The sequence below is a fragment of the Salvia splendens genome, chromosome 15 (genome assembly GCF_004379255.2).
Source record: "Salvia splendens isolate huo1 chromosome 15, SspV2, whole genome shotgun sequence".
NCBI classification, from domain to species: domain Eukaryota; kingdom Viridiplantae; phylum Streptophyta; class Magnoliopsida; order Lamiales; family Lamiaceae; genus Salvia; species Salvia splendens.
Genome location: NC_056046.1, coordinates 30,976,073 through 30,997,602, shown reverse-complemented (window position 1 = coordinate 30,997,602; position 21,530 = coordinate 30,976,073). Strand labels below are relative to the sequence as shown.

Below are 21,530 nucleotides of genomic sequence, written 5' to 3'. Positions count from 1 at the left end.
GGATGAATTTACGGTGAATTTCAAATGAAATGCGCAGTGCTGCCAGAAATTTTATGTTCCGACCAGAGAGTTTTACTCTCTGTTCCGCGCTCCAATTCCTATCAACATACATTAGCTATACCCCTAAGCAAAAAACATCTTACTGTAAGCAACACAATTACTTAAGCTCAAGGATTACCTTCACAAATCCCATATTCGAGAACTAGAAACAAGCTGATAATCTGCAGTTGCAGCCAACTGCAACAATTCAAAATCTCATGTCAAAACACTATTATCTTTTAAGCATTTGGATACTCATACCAGTCCATACCTCTGTCACATATCCATCATGAGCCTGCCATGAAGAAATAATCTTTCCACTTCTCAAGTCAAACAACCTACATTGCCCAGTGCTGGACGCAGCCGCAATCCACGACGAAAATGCCATACTTTCCTCGGGAGACATTCTATTAGAGCTAGACGAGCAAATGGATGATATAAGGGGAGGGAAACCAGAATCAACAGATTCACTCCTCCATAGATGAAGTTTCTGACCTTGATTGACATCAATGAATCTGTGCCCAAAATAGTCAATTAGATAAGAATGTGGTGGATACAACGTGAATTTGTGGTCAAATTATTCAAGTACCTTAGAGATCCATTTCCAGTACCCACAATAAGTCTATCACAGAACCCCAGAAAGTCCATAGTAGTGTAAGAATTCCCGTGAAAAGCACTACTTAGCATTGGTAATGGATTAAAATGAAGCATGTTATCTTCATATCTTTCTGCCAATTGTGTCGAGGATGCCAAAGACCGTTCAGAGAACATGGAAATCAGTCTTCCAGTCTGTCCATTCCATATATGCACTATTCCATCACAAGAAGCTACACGTCCAGAGGATGCCAAATCAAAAATGTCATTTACAACCTGTCAAAGGAATCAGGCAGTAACAGAGGCATAAGAATTTCCAGCTAGCAAGTGTCTTTTTAGGATTCACATGGGTCACCAAAGCTAAAGGAGTTTATTAGATGAAGCAACTCTGTAACAGTCCATGCAAATATCAACCATCATTCCAACCATTATGCATTAAATAATGTGTAGAATCTTAAGCAAAATTCACAACAAAGAACATATCCTACCAAGAATAGTTAATATTAACTCTACAGGTAAACGACAATGCAATCCAAAATAGACATATGGCAATTTTACACATAATTTGACAACAAAATCATCTGGAAAAAGGAAGCAGGATAAACAGAAAATGCACACACCATATCTCATCCAGGCAGAGAAAATTGGAACTAGATGGAATCTGGGAGCATGTAGTTCAATTGTCTTTTATAAACCGGTTACTGTGGAAAGGATGCGAATTTTCAATAGTTCAGGGTTTAGGGATTGGTTGTGTTTACTTCAAAATAATTTACACTACAGATTTCAGGTTATTTATTTTAAAGGCTTGAATAAGGAAAAGAAAGTAGAAAGGGAAACTTGTGAATACACAGATTGAAGAAGTTAATGCTGCATTCATGTTGCATAATGGTTGACCTCTTAGTTGTTGTCTAGATATCAAGTTATAACACAAAAAAGTAACTGTTAAAATTCCTAATATCTTGTCCCTTATCGACTTGGTAACGATCCTAGCTCCTGTATATAAGTATGGATAACCCTCTCCCTTATAAGGCCTTTTAAGGGGTGAGTGGCCCATTTCTAATAGCACATCGCAAAATTGATATGATAACAACGAAGAAGAGGTTGAACGAAATATAAACAAATAATATAATAAAAGATATATACTCCTCGAAAAGGCCACAAAAAAATAGCTGAACCAAACCTTATTTCTGAATAATGCAAAACTAGGGAACAAAGCCTTGTAAGACTATAAAAGATTGCAACTTGAATAAAACTCTAAAAGATAAATACTAGGCTCCTTGTCAAACAAAGACGCGAAAACAAAAAAAATGTCTAAGTGATAAACTTAGCATAAAAATTAATGGCATCTAAATAACTCATAAATTAGTAAGATTCATATCAGTATCATTACTCCTGTTGTCGAAACAGCCTTGCCTCAAGGCTGCAGTGAAAACTGACCGAAGAGGCTCATGCTTGGTAGCATGAATCAATGTTTATATCCAAAGAAACTTCAAAAGAGCAAGGAACAAAAACTGCACAATGAGCCAAAGCCCCTTGGGCGTGGGCAGTTGGATGGAAGACAATGGATAGAATGGAGGTAGCGACAATGTCTATGGTTGGGGTAGTGGTTGTGGCACAGTGAGGCACAATTGCACCAAAACTAACCACGATTGCGGCAGGCTGTGGCGACAAGATCTAAGGTGTTGTCCCAAATTGTGGTGGTGGTGGTTGAGGAGGGTTGGACTGCAGGGGTGCTAGCGCAATGTCAGGAGATTGAACCACAAGTAATGGAATTTCCTGCGCTGAGGTGGTAGTGGTGGCGGTGGCGGAGGGCATGACTGCAACAGAGTGGCTAGTTCACTTTTTGCATTGTAAGTTGAAATCTCTATAGGAAAAGACATGGGCAGGGGCTACTTTCGCAAGCAATGGTGGGGCGGATGGTTAGACCATGTGGCAAGGTGCCACTGCATGCGCTTGCATATAGTGAGCACCATCTGGATGTCTCCCCGCACGTCTGCGTACAGATCCTCAATCGCCTTCTCTGATCCGTCAATGTTCTACCTCATGCAAGGTACATACTACATACTCCCTCCCGCAAGGTATGTTCACCACACCATTTGACACAGAGTGATTGGTGGGCTTACCATAAGCATTCACTAATATCTCATCATACGAAGCATGTTGTACAAGTGACACGATAACAAGGAAGAAGACATGGAACGAAAAAAATAAGATCAATATAGTAAAGGTTAAATACTCCTCCTGTGACTAAGAGACCATCCTCCGAAAAAGCCACAGCAAAAATAGTTGAACCAAACTTTAATTCTGAGCAAAGCCATATTGTAGAGACTCTATAAAAGAGTTCAACTTCAATAAAACTATAAAGATATATACTAGACTCCTAATCAAACAAAGACTCCTAATCCAAATAAAGCTCTAAGAGATAAACTTATCTTTAACAAACTAATGACAGCTGAAAAACTAATAAACTATTAAGATGCATATCGGTATCACTGACACAAACCTCATCATGACCATTATAGCTTGACATGCAGTCCACCCTTGACAAATCCCACTTCTGAATATTTCCCTTGAATCCTGGCCCAACTCCTACTGTGAAAACATTATACTCATTCTGACAAACAACAAAAGATCTCAGAGCTCCATGATGTGCACGAACAGATTGTACGATAGATGCTCTGATTTTCCATGGAAGTTCAACCTTCAGACCTCCAGCACGAGTTGCAAAATCAAGCCCATTCCAATTAGATGCAGGACTAGGAAACCAATACCAAGGTTCCTGCACTCCTAAACTTGAAGTTGTTCCAATCGTCTCAGCCGGATTCTGGTACAACTCATACATACTTTTACTCGGTGTGATGGTTTTGGTACTCTTTTTACCATGTGATTGTGGTCTTGACCATCCAACCCCATTGAGTAAGAGTTTAGCAGATGTATTTTCAGATGCTGAGCCCTTCTGAGAGAGTCTTCTACCACTTGGGATATCTGGAACACTTCGATAGGAATCCCCTGCACATTCCCACTGAAATACAAAGGTCTAAGTACAAATAACTGAAGTTGATTTAGTAGCATTAGTTATTCAAAATCTGGCACTGTTTGTTGAAGAATTACCATACTGGTTTAGTGGTTAGTTGCTCTACTTTGAACAAATAGATTACTATAAGTTAAAATTCCCTCTTCAGCTTGGGCACACAGTATTTTCGGGCAATGGCTAAAAAATTTAGATTATATTATAGTATACGAACAAAAGTAGTAAGAAAAAAATATCATACCCTCCAATTATGATGTCGTAAAAGGAACTGCTCAATGAGCAACCATGTAGCACAGCACTGGCGGAGTCTCTCTATTCCAAGTAGAGAAGCAAATTGAGGATATAAAAGTAACCTGCCGAGAGTCACTTTCTTATACTTGTATCTAAGCTTACGCATCGGCATCTTTAATCAACAATTTATTAGAAGGAGACAGAGACTCACACCAAGTCCATTCGGTTTTCAATGCAATCTTCCTCACCCACTTTCACTTTAGACCCTGACATGTTCCCAGTCAAATTAACAGAATATGTGTTCTTCTGAGAAAAAGCAAACTCGTCGAATAACTCCTTTAGTTTTGGCAGAACATACAATGCAGTTGAATCTGGGCCAATCTGCTGGAAAACTCTGATAAGACACTTGGTAGCATTCTGCCAAACAAAGTAATCAGTAGGCACATTGTTTGAAAATGCTAAACTTTCAATACCTACCACTAATACAGAGAGCAATGGCACAGGTCATAAACTGGATCTGCTGGACTGATATCATGTTATGATTATGAAAAATTTGTTGAATAACTCAAATACTCCATCCATCCCATAAAAATAGACACTCTTTCCATTTTGGTCCGTCCTATCCACTTCTATTTTTGGTAACTTCTCTCTCTCTTATGAGGTGGATCCCATTCTTCACTAACATACTCCAATAACTTTTCCTTTCTATCTCTCTCATACTTTACCAATTATGCATTAAAATCCGTGCCATTCCAAATGTCTCTATTTTAATGGGAGGGAGGGAGTACAAGATTCAGTGATAATAATAAGATTGAGACAATAATAAGATTCTTAATTTAAGACAATGACAATAATAAGATTAAGACCTTCTACATCCAGCCTTCAAAACCCCTGACAATGAATCTAATTCATGCAAAAGAAGGAAATCAAGTACTCCTTCTGTCCACAATTACTTGTCTCATATTTCTTTTTCGGTCAGTCCACAAATACACGTCTCATTTATCTTTAACTAAATTTGGTAAATGGACTCCACATTCAACTCATATTTAATTATAAAACTAATATATAAAAGTATGACCCACATTCTAGTAATTTTATCCAATCACTTTTCTTTACATTTCTTAAAACCCGAGCTAGCGGAGATAGCATTACTTATGTAATTGTTACTATTAGTTTGTTAGAGATAAGCTTATATCCTAGAGTTAAATAGTAGTATTTAGCTTTTAGTTTTATTGAAGTTGGAGTCTTTTATCTAGGTGTTATAGATAAGGCTTTGCTCTGTACTTTTGCGGTGTTCAGAAATGAAGTTTAGTTCAACTACTTATGTTGTGGCCTTTTTAGAGGATGGCCTCTTAGTCATAGGAGGAGTATTTATCTATTATTTTATTTATCTTTGTTTATTTTCTACTCTCTCAGTCCCACTACAAGTGATGGATTTCTTTTAGACACGGGAATTAAAAAAATTGATATGTATTGAGTTAAAGTGGAGAGAGTAAAGTATAAGAGAGGAAAAAGTAACATTAACCCCCTGGTCCAGGAATATCTTGAGACTGAATTAATGCCGGAACAGATGGACAATTCGGAGTTAAGTCACTCTATTGACAGAGAGGTAGCAGGTTGGTGTGAAGCCATGCACACTCTTGAGTTAACAGATGAGGAACTGGCCGAAGTGATTGTAAAGTTTTGTAAGAGTCTGGATTATCCCAGGTCAAGGGAATCAGCCCAAGTAGCTAGTGTGGAAAATGCTCCGAGGTCCGAAGGATTGATGATAGAAGCGATAGAAAAGAATCCCTTGCCCCAGGAAACAAGTACACCCAAGAAAGAATTGAAGACCCTCCCACCTGGCCTCAAGTATGCATATCTGGAGGAGAACGAGACGTTCTCAGTAATTTTGAACAGCAACTTGACCTAAGAGCAGGAAGGAAGACTATTGGAAGTGATCCGTCCTGATCTTTGCATGCATCACATTAGGCTGGAGGAAGGTGCGAAAGCCCACAGGGATTTACAGAGGAAGTTAAATCCGAATATAAGAGAAGTGGTCTTGAAAGAGGTGTTGAAATTACTGTCCCTGGGAATCATCTATTCTATCCCAGATTGCGAGTGGGTGAACCCAATCCACATGGTGTCGAACAAATCAGGGATACAAGTGGTGAAGAATGAAAAGAATGAGCTTGTGCCTACAAGGCTTGTAACAAGTTGGAGGATGTGTATTGACTACAGGAAGTTGAATGAGGCTACCCAAAAAGAGCACTTCCCGTTACCCTTCATTGACCAGATGCTTGAGAGGCTAGCAGGTAAGCAGTTATTCTGTTTTTTGGACGGTTACGGCGGATACTTCCAAATTTACGTGGACCCGGAAGATCAAGAGAGGACTACATTTACGTGCCCCTTTGGGACGTACGCATAGAGGAGGATGCCGTTTGTACTGTGCAATGCGCCAGACACTTTTCAACGATGCATGATGAGCATCTTTTCAGACCTGCTGGTAGACATGCACAAACCGAACCGGCCCGACGGTTAACCGCCGGTTCGGGCCCGCCGGTTCATGAACCGGAACCGGCGGTTTATGTGACTAGCCATGGCCATATGGGCTACATGTATATATATCTTTGGATTGGACCGGCCCGACCTGACCCAATATCTTGTTGGCCCATAATCTATATGGTTAGATCAGTTAATTATATATGTAAAAGAAATTAATTAATTTTGTCACTTTATATATATACCTCTTTATGACTTCATTCAGGTACGATTCTTCATTGTAGTTGAATGCATCATCAAACCCCAATATGTTCTTCAAAAGGTCAACCTTGAACAAAGTAATATATATAAATAAATTAACTCTAAAAAATATAAAGTAATTACAGCCCCAAAAAGAAAATTGCTGCTTCAGTATTAAGATAATTGCTGAGGTTATTTTTATTAATATTTTTTATTAAAGATAATGCTTATTGAATATTTTAAACCTTGAATTAGAGTTGACTTTTGACATTATGGTTATTTATGTTAATTATTACTATTATATTCCATATTCATTTAATCACCAACCATTTATGCAAATTCAAATTGAAAAAGAAGTTGGTGAATGGATTTTTATAAATTAATTTAAAAGAATAATTAAAAGACATTATGTTGTGATCCTGCGCTTCCAACGACATAACACCTAAATAGCTTAGCAAATTGGCCAACATGCTAACCTACAACTCCTGATGCAGCCGATATAAAGACGTGTTCACCCTTTTTTGGAGAGCAAATCTCATAAAATCCAACATATGCAGTGATACCGGCCATACCTTCACAAAATGATCGTCAAAATATGCAGTTATAGACGCAGAAAATTTCATTTAAAGATTATTACTTAAGTCTAATACTTTTGTTAGTGATGCGTGTATGATGTGGTTATGTGTTATTATTGTTAACATTTTAAAACACGTATTTCACAATTGATTTATTCTGATTTTGCTTCCGATTAAGATTTAGAGTTTAAAATGGTTTGATATAATTCTATAACCATAATTCAACCAATGAATTATTTAACTATAAAATTTAACATTATTTTGGTTGATGTCACATTTAATAGTTAAAATGTAAAATCAAATCGAATCAGTAGTTTGGTTGCAAAATCAGAACATATTAATAGTTTGATCGTTTACATGTGAATTTAATAGTTTGGTTGCAAAATAGAACAAATTAATAGTTTGATAATTTACATATGAATTGTAAAGTCTGTATGCAAAAACTATATTTTGATGAAAAATTTTAAATTTATAGGCAAATTATCCTACAATAATATGCACTGATACGATACATACGGCGGCTAATTTGACAAACAAATTTACCAAGAATTCCAGTGTAATAGGAGAGAGGCACATCCATTGTCACAACCACATTTTCTAAGGATAGAAAATACGGTTGATCGCGATTAGGGGAGGATAAAAGAAGCGGGGAAGAAAGGGGAAACTGTGGCACAACTGAAGCTTGAACCGAAATAACTCACATATTATATATCAGAGTGCACGATACAAAGAGTGCAAACTCGACTTTTGCACTGCAGTGGAAGAGTCAAGAGCAGATAACGTCGTGTATGGAGACACGTCGCATCCGAGTACTATTCTATCGAAGGATCTTCATCGTCTATGCTCAACATCGCCCGCCGTCATCACTGCTCAACCGGCACATTTTTAAAACATATGCAGGGCTGAGTACTTGGTGTACTCAGTGGACACATGCCGAAATATATTTTCATAACAACTGATTTTGTCAAGCCACTCTTTGAGTGAACTCGGGGTTTAGGAAAAGTCCGAGAACACTAAACATTTTTCTTTTCCTTTTTCAAAAGCGATTTTTCGATCTATTTTCCTGGAACATATGCCGTATCTGACAAACCCGATTTCACTATCTCTTGTTCATTCATCAATCCATTCATCATTCATCGTTCCTTTCATCATTCATCATATCTTAACATTCAAGTGCCGGGGAAGTGGTTACCTCCCACGGTCACCCATCAATCTATTCCATTCAAGTGCCGGGGAAGTGGTTACCTCCCATGGTCACCCAACAATCCATTCCATTCAAGTGTCGGGGAAGCGGTTACCTCCCACGGTCACCCATCAATCCATTACATTCATCGTTGCAGTCAGATAGGCATAGTTCCAAAACAAAATATGGCTTGACATAACCTTTTCAACTTTATTTTTTTTTCATAACACATTTTTGAAATGTAAATCATTTTTATGTCATCAAAAGCCGAACACATAACTTTCAAACTCAACAAAAGCCGAACACATAACTTTCAAACTCAACAAAAGCTACACTTCATAAGCACTCGTAATGCAACACCTAACGACATATAATAACACCAAGCAAATAACACTTATCATAATACTTCACATTAAATAGCAAGCTCGCACTTAACATCATATCTTAATTAGAAAGCACATATAAATACTTTTCATAAAAACTGTAAACATACTTTAAAGAGAAAGTCTTAAAAATACTCAATTCGAATGTCACGACCACATCTCCCTAGTCAAAGAAAGTGTAGCTATTTCGCGACTAAACATACTGAACTGTCTTAATTTAAGAAAACATTGTCTGAATGTTATAAAGATAACAAAATACTGAATCAGAGTGAATTCTGGGACATTGTCTTTACTAAAACAAGTCTAAGTCTGCGCATCGGAAGAGTTCCAAGACAGGTATAATATGTATGAAGACATACTACATCAGCTATCCTTCTACTTATTTAGCCTTCTATCCCAACACCTCCTCTGCCTCGATCGATCAACCTGCACATTAAGGAAAACAATATGCAGGGCTGAGTACTTGATATACTCAGTGGCTTATGCCGAAAACTGTTTTCTTTTCATTGTCAGCCAAGCTGAGTGAACGCGGGGTTTTTCTGAAAACAAGTCCCGGTCACTAAAATCTTTTATTTCTTTCTGAAATAGACTGCAGTCTTTTAAACTTCTGATGATATGCCATATCAGCTGTGTGAATCGGGAATGTGGCCACATTCCACGACCACTGGGCCGGCCAACTTGGCGCTAGCTCACGACCCCTAGACCGGCCAACCTGGCGCTAGCTCACGGTCCGTACGTGTACACTAGTCCGAGTAGGATTTACTGACCTACTAGGACCCGAATTCGATTTAACAGATAGGCAATCACAAAACAAAACATGGCATGACAACTCACTGAAAATATTCATGCTTTTTCACATAAATTCTGAAAGGAAAGGAAGCCCACACATAATGTAGGATAGAAAAGCCCACCTCGTTTGCTTAACTCTTTCAAACGGGCACTGTCTGACTTGAGATTTACTCGTCGAGCGACGACGTCCCTTTTCAAAAATAATATACTTAAATTAGGCTTTAAGTAATCATTGATCTTGCATGAATGCATGCCTAAGCGTGTGCTCATTATTTTAATTTCTGCCTTCTAAAATTAGAAGTCTTAAATCTTTAATTAAATCGGTGATTTAATTTATTCTGAATCGGGCATTAACATTTCCCGCATTATCTTAAGTATTTTAAAAAAAATACCTTCTGTGACCATTAAAGTCCGCTTAATTATTTTTAGCTTTTATTTCACTCACGGCTTATAAGTTCTTTTCTTCCGCGACTTAAGGAATTAATTCCAGAAATAAAATCTTAGGCCCATAGAGATTAATTATTCTGGCCCAGACTATTTTAATTTTCGGCCCAGCTTAACTAATTGGTCCATTTCTCTCCTCCTTCTAATTTAATCTTGCCCAACCTAGTTAATTCCAGGCCCAAGTGTTTTAAATTGGGAAGGCCCAATTAATCATACTCCATTCCTCCATCAGACGATTCCATCCTCATTTTCTCCTTTACAAAATTCCCAATTCGAAAATGGGGAACCCTAGCTCAAACCCCCTTCTCTTCCCCTTTCTTCTCGCCAAACCGCCGCCACAAGGTCACCGGAAACGGCTCGCTTCACCTCGCCGCAACATCTGGCTGCCGGCTCGGCGGGTTTGCGCTGTTGGGGCAGAGGGGCGTCGCTTCCATCCACTGACACGGTTCAGCACCGCCGCCGCGGCTCCTCTTCACGCCGATCCACCTTTGTCGCGGGGTAAACCACCGGCGTTCTGTCGTCACCGTCGCACTCCCCTCGGACAACGCCTCCTCTCGGCTGGAGCCCGTCATCGAACTGGGCTCAGCCGCTGTTCGGCGTGCTTCGAGGTGAGGCCCCGGTTATAGCGGTGCCTCGCGAGGCTTCCATCGTCGTTGCTGATTCGTTGCTGGTCCGAGACTCACGCCGCCGCTGCCGATCTTCTTCAGCAGTGAGCCGTCGCGTGTCACGGTTGTCTTGCGGTCGACTTCCGGCTTCACCGTCTGGTCGCCGCCAACTCCGACTACCTCTAAGCTAAGCCTTCTATTCGTTCGTTACTTAGATTATGCTATGGTTTCTAATCGGCAGAAGCTTAGTTCTCAAACTCTCTAAGTTCTCGTGGTAGATTCACTATGTTCCACCGCTTATGTTTTGATTACCGAGTGTGAGCTCTAATTACGGTATCCTAGCATGCTTGTGATGTCTACATGATGCTATAACTTGGTTAACTGAGTTTGAAGGGGATTGAGGTTACCTTCACTGAACTTGTGCTGCTATTTCTCACTTCTGGCCTTGTTCTCCCTTGCTGCCTCGGTTCCTCTCACTCTTTGACTCACTGATTTGCGATTGCTTTGTGATAACGAGGGAGACAGAGGCTGAGGCCTTTTATAATTGTTGCATAACTGAAAGCCTGAAACAGGCTGTTATCACTGGCTGGGGAGCAGTCCTTGCTGAGCTGTTTTGGCTGTTACCTCTGCAGCCATTTTGCAGAGTGTACTCGTGAGACTGATGAGCTTACAGCTCCTGGTTGTGCTTTGATATCACAGCTGGATATATGCATTATTCCCTACATTCCTTTGCTTGTACACTTAACTGCATTTGTCTCCATATGAGGTGTAGTACTAGGTTTATTTATTGTTCCTGTTGGTGTGTGACAGGTGTATAAAGGAGATGGTATCTCATGGCTGATTCCTTGACTATAGCAGAGACACGAGCTTCTCATTGGGGTATAGGCTGGCTGGAATTGCTTCATTTGTTCAAGCAACTTTCCAACATCCGAAGTAGTCGTTAGGGATTTCTAAAAATGTAATCGTGTAGCTCGACTTTTATTTTCGTCGCCAAAGATTGTAATTTTAGTTTGAGATTCTGAAAAATGTAATTTGTACCCTTTCTCAAGAAATAAAAACACTCTTTCATTCGTCAATAAAAGTTCTAGTATTTTATTTCATAACTCCCGAGAAATCTAAGTCTCGGCTATTACATCGAAAGCCCACCTCGTTTGCTTAAACAATTCAATATCCACTTAAGGAAAACCCTCGTTCCTTGTGCTCACGTACACACAATAACCCTTGCCAAACCACAATACAAATCAGCCTTCCATCAATTCACATTATCATGCATGTCCTATCGTTCCTTTTATCATTCTCTTAAATTACCCATCCCAACATTCATCAACATAAGGAAAACATGCCATAATATTTCTCAACGTGCCACACATAATCACGTCGTAGGATACATTCCTAAAAAATACATGCATCATATAATTCACTCAACTTGGCAACAAGTGATATTTCCACATAACCACGAATCGGGCAGAACTGCGCAGTTGGTTTGTAAAATCACCAAAAATCCATCCGACCTCATATGAAGCTAAAATTTGGTCACAACACAATAGACACATTCAAGTTCATCCAGTTAAAATTTCACACCGAAATCATATCATTTGGTCAGTCAAAACAACAATGCAACCATCTGGTCGGAACATAAAAATTCTGGCAGTACTGCGCGGTTCGATTGAAAAATTTACCAAAACTTCATCCGATGTTCAATGAGGCTGAAATTTTCACAAAACATAGAAGAAACTTCAAATTACATACAGTCAAAAATTCACGTCAAGATAAGGCCATTTGGTCGGTCAAATAGAAAACGAAACTTTCTGGGCGAGAATACAAGTTTCTGGCAGAATTGCGCAGTCAACTTCAACAATTTGTTAAAAATTCATCTTTCGTCAAAAAGGTCTGAAATTCACACAAAACACAGATAACACCTTGAAGTTTACTCAGTTAAAATTTAGTGTCAAAATTAGATCTTTTGATTGGTCAAACATACGTCGGAATCTACTGTCCGAACACCACAGTTTTCAGGCTTCAAAATTTCGAGATCAGGGTTTCTTCCTCATTCATCCAAACACAAATTTTCATGCTTCCAACACACAATCATGCTTCAAAAGGTTCTCACAATCATGTTCTCATATATTCACACATCATTCACCAATGATTCATTCAAACTTCACACATATTCATTCAAAATCGCATATTCACAATTGTTCTCATACAAACACAAATTTCCATCGATTAATTATGCGATCTAAGATTCCTACACTCACTATATGCATGAAGGAATCAAGAACAAGGTTTCAATGGAGAAGATGAGGAAAAGATTCAATTATACCTTCTTGAATCGAAAACCAAGCGGTAGAAGCAAAGATTGATGCGATTCGTCGGGAACTCTTGAAAATCAAACTCCAATGGATGCAAGAACAAGGATTGGAAGAAATTTTGGAGAGGATGAAGAGGGGGCGAAAATCTTGATGGTAGCTCTTTGTTGGTGAAGTAAAAGAATTTGGAGTGGATGGAAGTTATATATAGAGAGACAAAAGAGAAACAAAAGCATGGAATGAAAATTACATTTTTCACAAAAGACAAAAACTCCCATCTTGTCATTTCGAAACGACGACTAATAAATGCGTCCGTCGTTTGGAAAACTTGAAATTTCGTTTGGAGTTGAACCGTCGTTCGTAGAACGTGAACCGTCGTTTGGAAAACGTGAAATTTCGTTTGGAGTTGAACCGTCGTTCGTAGAACGCGAACCGTCGTTTAGAAAACGTGCTTGATGTGATGCGGTTCTTGTCAAACTTTTCGTCTTGATTTGATGTCGAAAGTGGATTTGACACGTGGTCTATCCTTTCGTGTAGGTATCGGGAGTAAATAAAATGTGGTGATCGAGCAAGACCTGGAGGACGGAAGACGGTTGTCCCGGGGCTGTCCGGCACTCGGCACGGCTGCCCGGCGCGAGTCCATCCCGGCACGACTCTTGTGATGTCCGAAATCGTGTTCTTATTTTATTCTAGCATCGAACTCGTTGTAAAAACACTTTTGGACTTTTATTTGTAGAAAGAACCTCTCAACTAGCTATTAGTTCTTCAATGCTAAAAGAACTTCATTCAGCTGACGACATGATACTTACTTTAAACATATCACTCGATCACAACGCGAGGTAAAAGAGATTAGATACGAATAACAACACTAAAGAGACAATTTTCCACAAGTTAGAAAAAAAAAGTGGGTGTTACATCCATAGAAGGGATTTATAATAAATGTGATGTATATTAAATTCAACCCGGCCTACTTATATTTTTCTTTTGTTTCTTAAACTTTGTTTATAGTTTGGCGTTTTTATATATTAAATTAAGTGAAAGATATGCATTAAAATCCCACTAGTCACGAATAAATATATTATTTTCATACGGTTAACTTTTACCGTGAATTATCCAAGTTTATACAATCAAAATATTATTCTCGATTCTCACATAAAATGTGATTTTCACATTAATCCATGAACACATATAAAGTGATGTAATTATGTTATGACTATGAAAAAAAATACACTAGAACATTTAGTGTCTTAATACCTTCATAAATAACTTTATAGCGCCTAAATAAACACTTTATTAAGCCAAAACGTGTAGTTTCTTCATAGCCTCCAATAAATATAGTATAAATTCTCAATTGATCATTGATTAACACTCACCTTTTCATTAGCCGTTGCATATCTGTTATTCTTTCTACATCGTTGGGTCGAAGACTTGAAGCACAACGACATAAGCTTGATTCTGGCGGTATTCATGGGCCGGCGGTGGGGTCGGTCAGCCCCCCTCGACCCCAATCGCCGTTCATTCCTAGATATGGTTATATGTCTTGGCCATATTAAAATACTAATTTTGTTAATAACTAATGGTTAATTAATCTCATTTTGACTTGATGAATGAGTTAAATATGGATTGACTTGATTAACATGTTAAATATGAATTGAAATATATAGGTTAGGACCAGAAGCGAAGACACTTAATTGATTATTATTCTATAGGACAAAATATGTTTTTTTAATATACGAGCCTAATTTCGGACTTTAAAATACAAGTACACTACTAATTATTAATGTATAGGATAAAATATGTTTTTTAATATACGAGCCTAATTTTAGACTTTAAAATAAAAGTACTCTACCTAATTGACAAAATCTATTAATGTATTGGACAAAATATGTTTTTTTAATATACGAGCCTAATTTTGGACTTTAAAATACAAGTACTCTACTAATTATTAATGTATAGGATAAAAATGTTTTTTTAATATAGGAGCCTAATTTTAGACTTTAAATACAAGTACTCTATCTAATTGACAAAATTTATTAATGTATAGGACAAAATATGTTTTTTTAATATACAAGCCTAATTTTAGACTTTAAAATACAAGTACTCTACCTAATGGACAAAATCTTTAAACAGTGGATTAAAATATCTTTTTAAATAAATATGCGAGACAAAATTTAAACTTTAGTCAAACTAAATAAATTATAAGTCTAATATTTTGTCGCATTTTTACGAAAAATTGAAAGTATTGAAAACAACTTTACAAATGTTGTGAGTGAATTAGTCAAATGTAGTGAACTTAATACCTAATGACCTATAAATACAATAAATTTTGCCAGCCATAACCTAAAGTCATAAAAGAAAATACAAACTGAGACTCGTTCAGTTTCCCTTATGGCCTGGTGGCCCACGTAATAGGATCTTTTTTCAAGTGTTCAGTGTTGGAGAATTGCGGCTGGTTAGGGGCTTTAGGTGTTAATATTTGTTTTTTAATTAAATGGTTGCTGAAGAAAATACCCCCGCCTATTATAGAGTAGAAGGAATATTGTTTTTAGTCCACGAACTTTGTCAATGTATCATTTTAGATCCGTGAACTTTAAAAATATCATTTGAAGTCAGTCAACCATGAGTTAATATCAATCGAAATATTTTTTTACTATTTTCAAGTTTTTTGGATGAAAATACCCTCAATACCGGGTACATATTTTTAATAAACTTATCACATACCCATATTTTTTTATACATATTTTTACTACTCCCTCCGTCCCTGAAATTTTGTCACATTTCATTTTCTGCACTCGTTTTGAACAAATGATACTTTCTCCGTCCGCAAAATGTTGTCCATGTTTGACTCGGCACGTGTTTTGAGAAATGTAAAGAAAAGTGAGTGAAAGAAGTTAGTGGAATGTAGGTGCCATATTTATATATTGAATTTATAAAAGAATGTGAGTGTAATGAGTTAGTGGAATATGAGAACCATTTACCAAAAAGTAAAATAATAGCAAAGTGAACAACATTTCACGGACGGACCAAAATGGAAAAACTGGAAAACGTTTCACGGACGGAGGGAGTAATAAATAATTAATGAAGAAAGGGTAAAGTAAGATAGAGAATAATGTAGATAAGACTCTCTTCTACGTTATTCTCTCTCTTACGTTATTATCTCTTTTTTACATTATTAAGCAGTACATTAGTACCAAAATATGCTTCTGTTAGCAAGAAGTTCCGCATACTATGTATGGATCAAAACAGACATGGCAACAAGTCGTTTTTTCTCAACCACAATGAGTTATCCAAAAAAAAACATAGTGTTAAAAGTAATATAAATAGCGTTTCCAATGATTATCCGTATGATCAATCCAGTTCATTCACGGCTTCCTTCTGCCGTGGAGTTATGCTTTTTATACAGGTAATGAACTCGGTGGGGGTCTGTCGACAGTAGAGGTGGTCGACTTTCTTTCCCCTCGACTTCCTCTTCTCTGCGTCTTCATGAGACGTACTAGCCTAGGCCCCTTGCTGTTCAGCCAATCTCTCCCTGGACTTTTGGGCAATTGCAAGTGGAAGAACATCATCCACTACTTCGTCAATATCCAACCTTGGCTGCTTCGCTGCTGTCCAAAAATCAGTAATGTATCGCATTAATGCACAACACTAACTGTATAATGTACAAATGTAATCAAATAATGCACCAATGAATTAATGTATCGCATTTGTGCATTAATGTATCGCATTAATTCACAACACTAATTGTATAATGTACAATGATAATCAAATAATGCACCTGAATTAAAACTAAAATCATAATGTACACCAGTCCCTACAATAATGTACATATAGCAACAAATAATGCACAAATGAAAATAATAATGTACATATAGCATTTGACTTAATCAGATGGATGTAGCTTCAATCTAAAAAATAATGCACAGAACTACATACAGTAATGTATACATTTCAGCAACTAATGCACGACATAATATAACATTCACTAAACCAAAATCCATAATGTATACCAAGTAATGCACAAACGAATATTAAACCAATAACAAATTTTGTTAACAACTCCCTACAGTACTGAACAAATAGGATCAAATAATGCACAGATGATAACAACATTCACTCATTTACAGGCTTTTTATCAAACTGATTTATATAGTTTCAAACAAAAACATAATGCACAACAATTCATACAATAATGTACACATTGCATCATACAATGCACGAATAAATACAAGATACACTTAATTATAAGCTGTCCAAAATCACCCAAAAATTACCTGCAGTCTGGGTTGGTTGGCTTCTGAAGGGCCTTCCTCGTTTCGTCATACTGGATCTGTGACACAAACCAAAAATCAAATCGGGATGCAATCTTCTCTCTAAAATCGCCCAATACACAATTGTAAACCAGTTATTAACTACAAACTTCAATAATGAACAGAACCCTAGCACAAATGAACACAATTTTACGATTTACGAAAAATTGACCAAAACAAGTGCGAAAAACTTGAAACTATTTGGTAGAAAACAATGAATCTATGATTAGGTGGTGTGTCGTCGGTGATAATCGCCACTTAACAGTGGTGTCGTCGGTGATAATCGGCTATTAATAACAAATTGAAGCATAAAAATCCTACCTTGATGTCTACTTGAACCGGAAGTCGCGCGCCAAGGGAGTACATTTTCGACAGTGAAACTGCGTCGGAGGCTTGAAAAAATGACGAAAATCAACTTTTGGGTTTGATTTTGGTGGCTGGTAGTGGCGGCTAGGGTTTGGAAATGAGTGGGAATTGGGGGAGAGTATGTTGAATCGTGGGTTTGAGGAGTGAGACGGTTGGAGTGAGAGAGAGAGTGAGTAGATGGAAGGTCTATGAAAATCTCGCTCCTTCCATTTTAATTCATGGTTGTTTTACAATTTTACCCATATAATGCACAGAATGAACCTAATAATGCAACACGGGATAATTTTGTGAGGCTTCATCTAGTCCGTCCATCATACTAATCTAATGGTTGATATTAAGAAGGAAATAGACACTAAGGGGGCAATAGGACCCTAATGCTCCCCAATATATATATATATATATATATATATATATATATATATATAAGGATAGAGTCCCATTATTCACAAATCCAGTCTTAAAGACCGAACCGCAGAACCATACTAAATTAGGGTTTTAAGATCTAGTGTTTCATGAAGGAGATACACAAATTTATAAATTATTTTCGCCTTCATCACGAGCCTATTTTAATTCATCTGAAGGCAAATAAGTCATACTAACATGTTAGGAAGATTTAACTTCATTCCAGAATATATTACTTCATTCCAGTATGTTTTTACTTCATTCCAATAGGATTATTACTTCATTCCAGTACGTAAATGTGGTTTCGCCGTCGCATACCATTCTTTCTCTTCACAATGTCTATCAGCACTGCCACAACGCTGATATGGTGTAATAAACACATGGAATGATGTAATAAATTATTTGAACGAAGTATATGTAGAAGCATTTGAAGTCCTATTGGAATGAAGTAAAAACCTTATCCAATGAAGTAATAACGTTTATAAATGAAGTAATAAACCCACTTGAATAAATTGCATTTTTTAAAGTGAATAAAGTAAAAGTCTAGGTCAATGACTTCAAATGAAGCATATGTTGAATCATTTCAAAACCTATTGAAAGCAAGTAAAAACATGTTGTAGTTTCAAGGTATTATGTACGGAGTGAAGTAATAAACCTAATACAATGAAAAAAATGGGCTTGTAATGAAGACCAAAAAAAATTTACACAGCAGTACATCTCATCAAAGAACTAGATCTAATGGCCCTAATTTGGTCTCTAGTTCGGTCTTTAAAATTGGTTTGACATTGATCACAACTATATGTATATAGGTGTGTGTGTATGTGAATGTAAATACTATATATGGGGTGTTACAATAATTGATCTATGTCCGTAGGTGAAATAATTATGCGACACGTTTTACCATCACATCACACTAATAAAAATATGAAACATCTATGTCAATAATAATTCCGCTGGTGGATAGTCGCAGACGGTTTTGGACAGGTGAAAAGTGAAAAATAACTTATATACCTAACTTCATTTTTCATATCCTTTAAATGATCATTTAATACCGGAAATACTAAATTCAATTTAATTACTCCCTATATTTGTGTAGAGATTCTGACCTAACTTCAATAAGTAGTATGATTCTTATAATCTCAACACAAATATAGGGAGTAATTGAATTGAATTTAGTGTTTCTGGTATTAAATAATCATTTGAAGGACATGAAAATTGAAGTTAAGTATAATAGTTATTTTTCACTTTTCACCTGTCCAAAAACCACATGCGACACACTGCTGAGCAGAGCCGCTTCCAGCTCCTTCCTAGCGGCGCCGCCCCTGGCATAACCATCCTAATCGAGCTCAGGTCGAAGTTATCCACCAGTAGAATTATTAGTGACGTAGATGTTTCATATTTTTATTAGTGTGATGGTTGAATTTGTCGCATAATTATTTCACCTACTGACATAGATCAATTTTGTCTTGAACTAGTCATTTCAAGTGATGTTTCAAAGCTAATAAAGATGATTTTTATATTTCTACCGATGTGGGCTCTATTAGTAAATTCTATGTAATTTAAGATTGAAATAGTGTTGCATATATTAATATCACTGAATTTTTCATGATAATAAAACAGTCATTTTCAGCCTTAATTCAACGGGCCCTTGCCCATTAAACGAGTCACAGAGAAAATTTAACCAACAAATCAAATTCTACATTGGGCCATTAAATGCACTATGAATGCCCCTATTTACCAATTCAACCACACCCTTATTTTATAAATAATAACCCTCTCAATCTCAACTCATCTTTGTAGTGCATAGACATCTCATCCGCCACAATCATAAATCCAAGATGTACGGAACAATGTTCGCTGAGATGACGGTTGACGTACCAGCAACCGAAGCGTGGAAGCTCTACAGCAGTCTCCTCTTGGTATTTTGACGTGTTTTGTGAGAAATGCGTAAATTTGAGCCTAAAAAGATAGCTAAAAGTCGAAGATGAAAATCTGGAGCATTCAACCCGCCCAGCGGACCGCTGGCGGCCAACGACCGCTGAACAAGCCGCGGTCTGCTTCGAGAAAGTTGTGCTGAAAAGACTAGTTCAAGACATAATTGTAACACCCCAAATCAGAATTTGCCTACAAATTTTCGTGTCAGTGCATATTATTATAGAATAATTTGCCTATATATTTATAAATTTTCATCAAATTATAGTTTTTGCATACCGACTTTACAATTCACATGTAAATTATCAAACTATTAATTTGTTCTATTTTGCAACCAAACTATTAAATTCACGTGTAAACGATCAAACTATTACTTTGTTCTTTGGTGAGGCTCGGAACGACGGATCAGATTAATCAAGGTTATATGGAAGATAACCGAACCCGGTGGATCAGTGAGAAAATTGTCGTTACTACTTGATCAAGTCAATCCTCAAACCGACTCACGCAAAGAAAATATTTATAACTCCCAAAGACTCGCACTACTTTAACAGTAAAGCGGCAAGAATCGGGGTCGATCCCACAGAGAAAAATGTGATGTGAGTGTGTGTTTAGTGAACAGGGGTTTGGCTGCGGCCACGCTTTAACTTGGGAGTTTGTTTTAACTACTGGATTTATGCTAGGCAGAATTTAAACTAACTACTTGATTAAACCACGGAACAGTAAATCATTTTAACATTCATTATAACTAGGCACTAGGAACAATATTTAAAGGCGAGAAATTAAACTGTGACAGTGAACTTGAAGATCCGAAAACAAAAGAACTTTGATTCCAGAATAGATCTCGTCCAAAGCGAAATATAAAGCGAAAACTAGCTACGAAATTGAAAGAACATAAAGCGAGTAAAGGCCGAGCGATTCTCGGTCGGAAACTGGAAACAGCACCGGACTGAACTGAAGCCTCTGTCGCACTGAATCACTTACGCTTCACTAAAATTCTAAACTAAGCTAGCTAAGCACTGGAACGAAAGTTAACTAAACTAAGCTAAAACTAAAAACTAGGATGGGAGGGGGAATGAAGTCGTTCAAGGAGAAATTCGTGGTGGTGGATAACGAGAAGCGTGTGAAGGAGGCATAGGTTGTGGAAGGTGGATTTCTGGATCTAGGGTTCACGCTGTATCGTATGAGATTCAATGTGATAGAGGTGGAGGGAAACGAGAAGCAGTGTATAACTCGATCTATGATCGAGTACGAGCTCAAAGAAGAAGTTGCAGCTAATGTTGAAATCGCTTCCATTAAACCATACATTGGCCTCATGCTGCTCTGTGCTAAGTATTTGCTCCGCAACAATGACAATTGATCAACTATAGCCGCAACAATGACAATTGATCTACTATTAACTTGGGACTGCGTGTTTTACTTTCATGTTTGCCAAAATAAATTTCTATCCTCCTACTATATATCTCTATATTTCATTTTCTCTTTTTCCATGCTTTTAATAACAACAATCAATATGAATCTACATATTTTATCAACTCATAACTATGAAATCTTGAAAAAGCTGCCACAAGAAAATCCTACTCCCTACGTTAGCTATTAAAAGTCACACTTTATCCACCACG

At 37.3% G+C, this 21,530-nt stretch overlaps 1 protein-coding gene across 1 annotated transcript; it reads right to left on the bottom strand.

The window, feature by feature from the left end:
* Window positions 1-254: 254 nt before the first annotated feature.
* LOC121767013 (protein GFS12-like) lies at window positions 255-4,613 on the bottom strand. Its single transcript, XM_042163230.1, has 6 exons — window positions 4,583-4,613; window positions 4,107-4,374; window positions 3,906-4,017; window positions 3,137-3,655; window positions 629-909; window positions 255-554 (listed from the first exon to the last, which is right to left on the bottom strand). The coding sequence occupies exons 1-6, from the start codon at window positions 4,611-4,613 to the stop codon at window positions 272-274; spliced, it is 1,494 nt and encodes a 497-aa protein (XP_042019164.1). The 3' UTR covers window positions 255-271.
* Between the last annotated feature and the right edge of the window lie 16,917 nt (window positions 4,614-21,530).

What these genes read in the sequence shown, in the direction of transcription:
- LOC121767013 (XM_042163230.1), bottom strand. Translation starts at nt 4,613, where the DNA reads ATGAGAGAGATAGAAAGGAAAAGTTATTGGA. An exon ending in GAAAACCGAATGGACTTGGT is followed by an intron (nt 4,018 to 4,106) that starts GTGAGTCTCTGT and finishes GACTCTCGGCAG; the next exon opens with GTTACTTTTATATCCTCAAT. An exon ending in GCTATAATGGTCATGATGAG is followed by an intron (nt 910 to 3,136) that starts GTTTGTGTCAGT and finishes TTCCTTTGACAG; the next exon opens with GTTGTAAATGACATTTTTGA.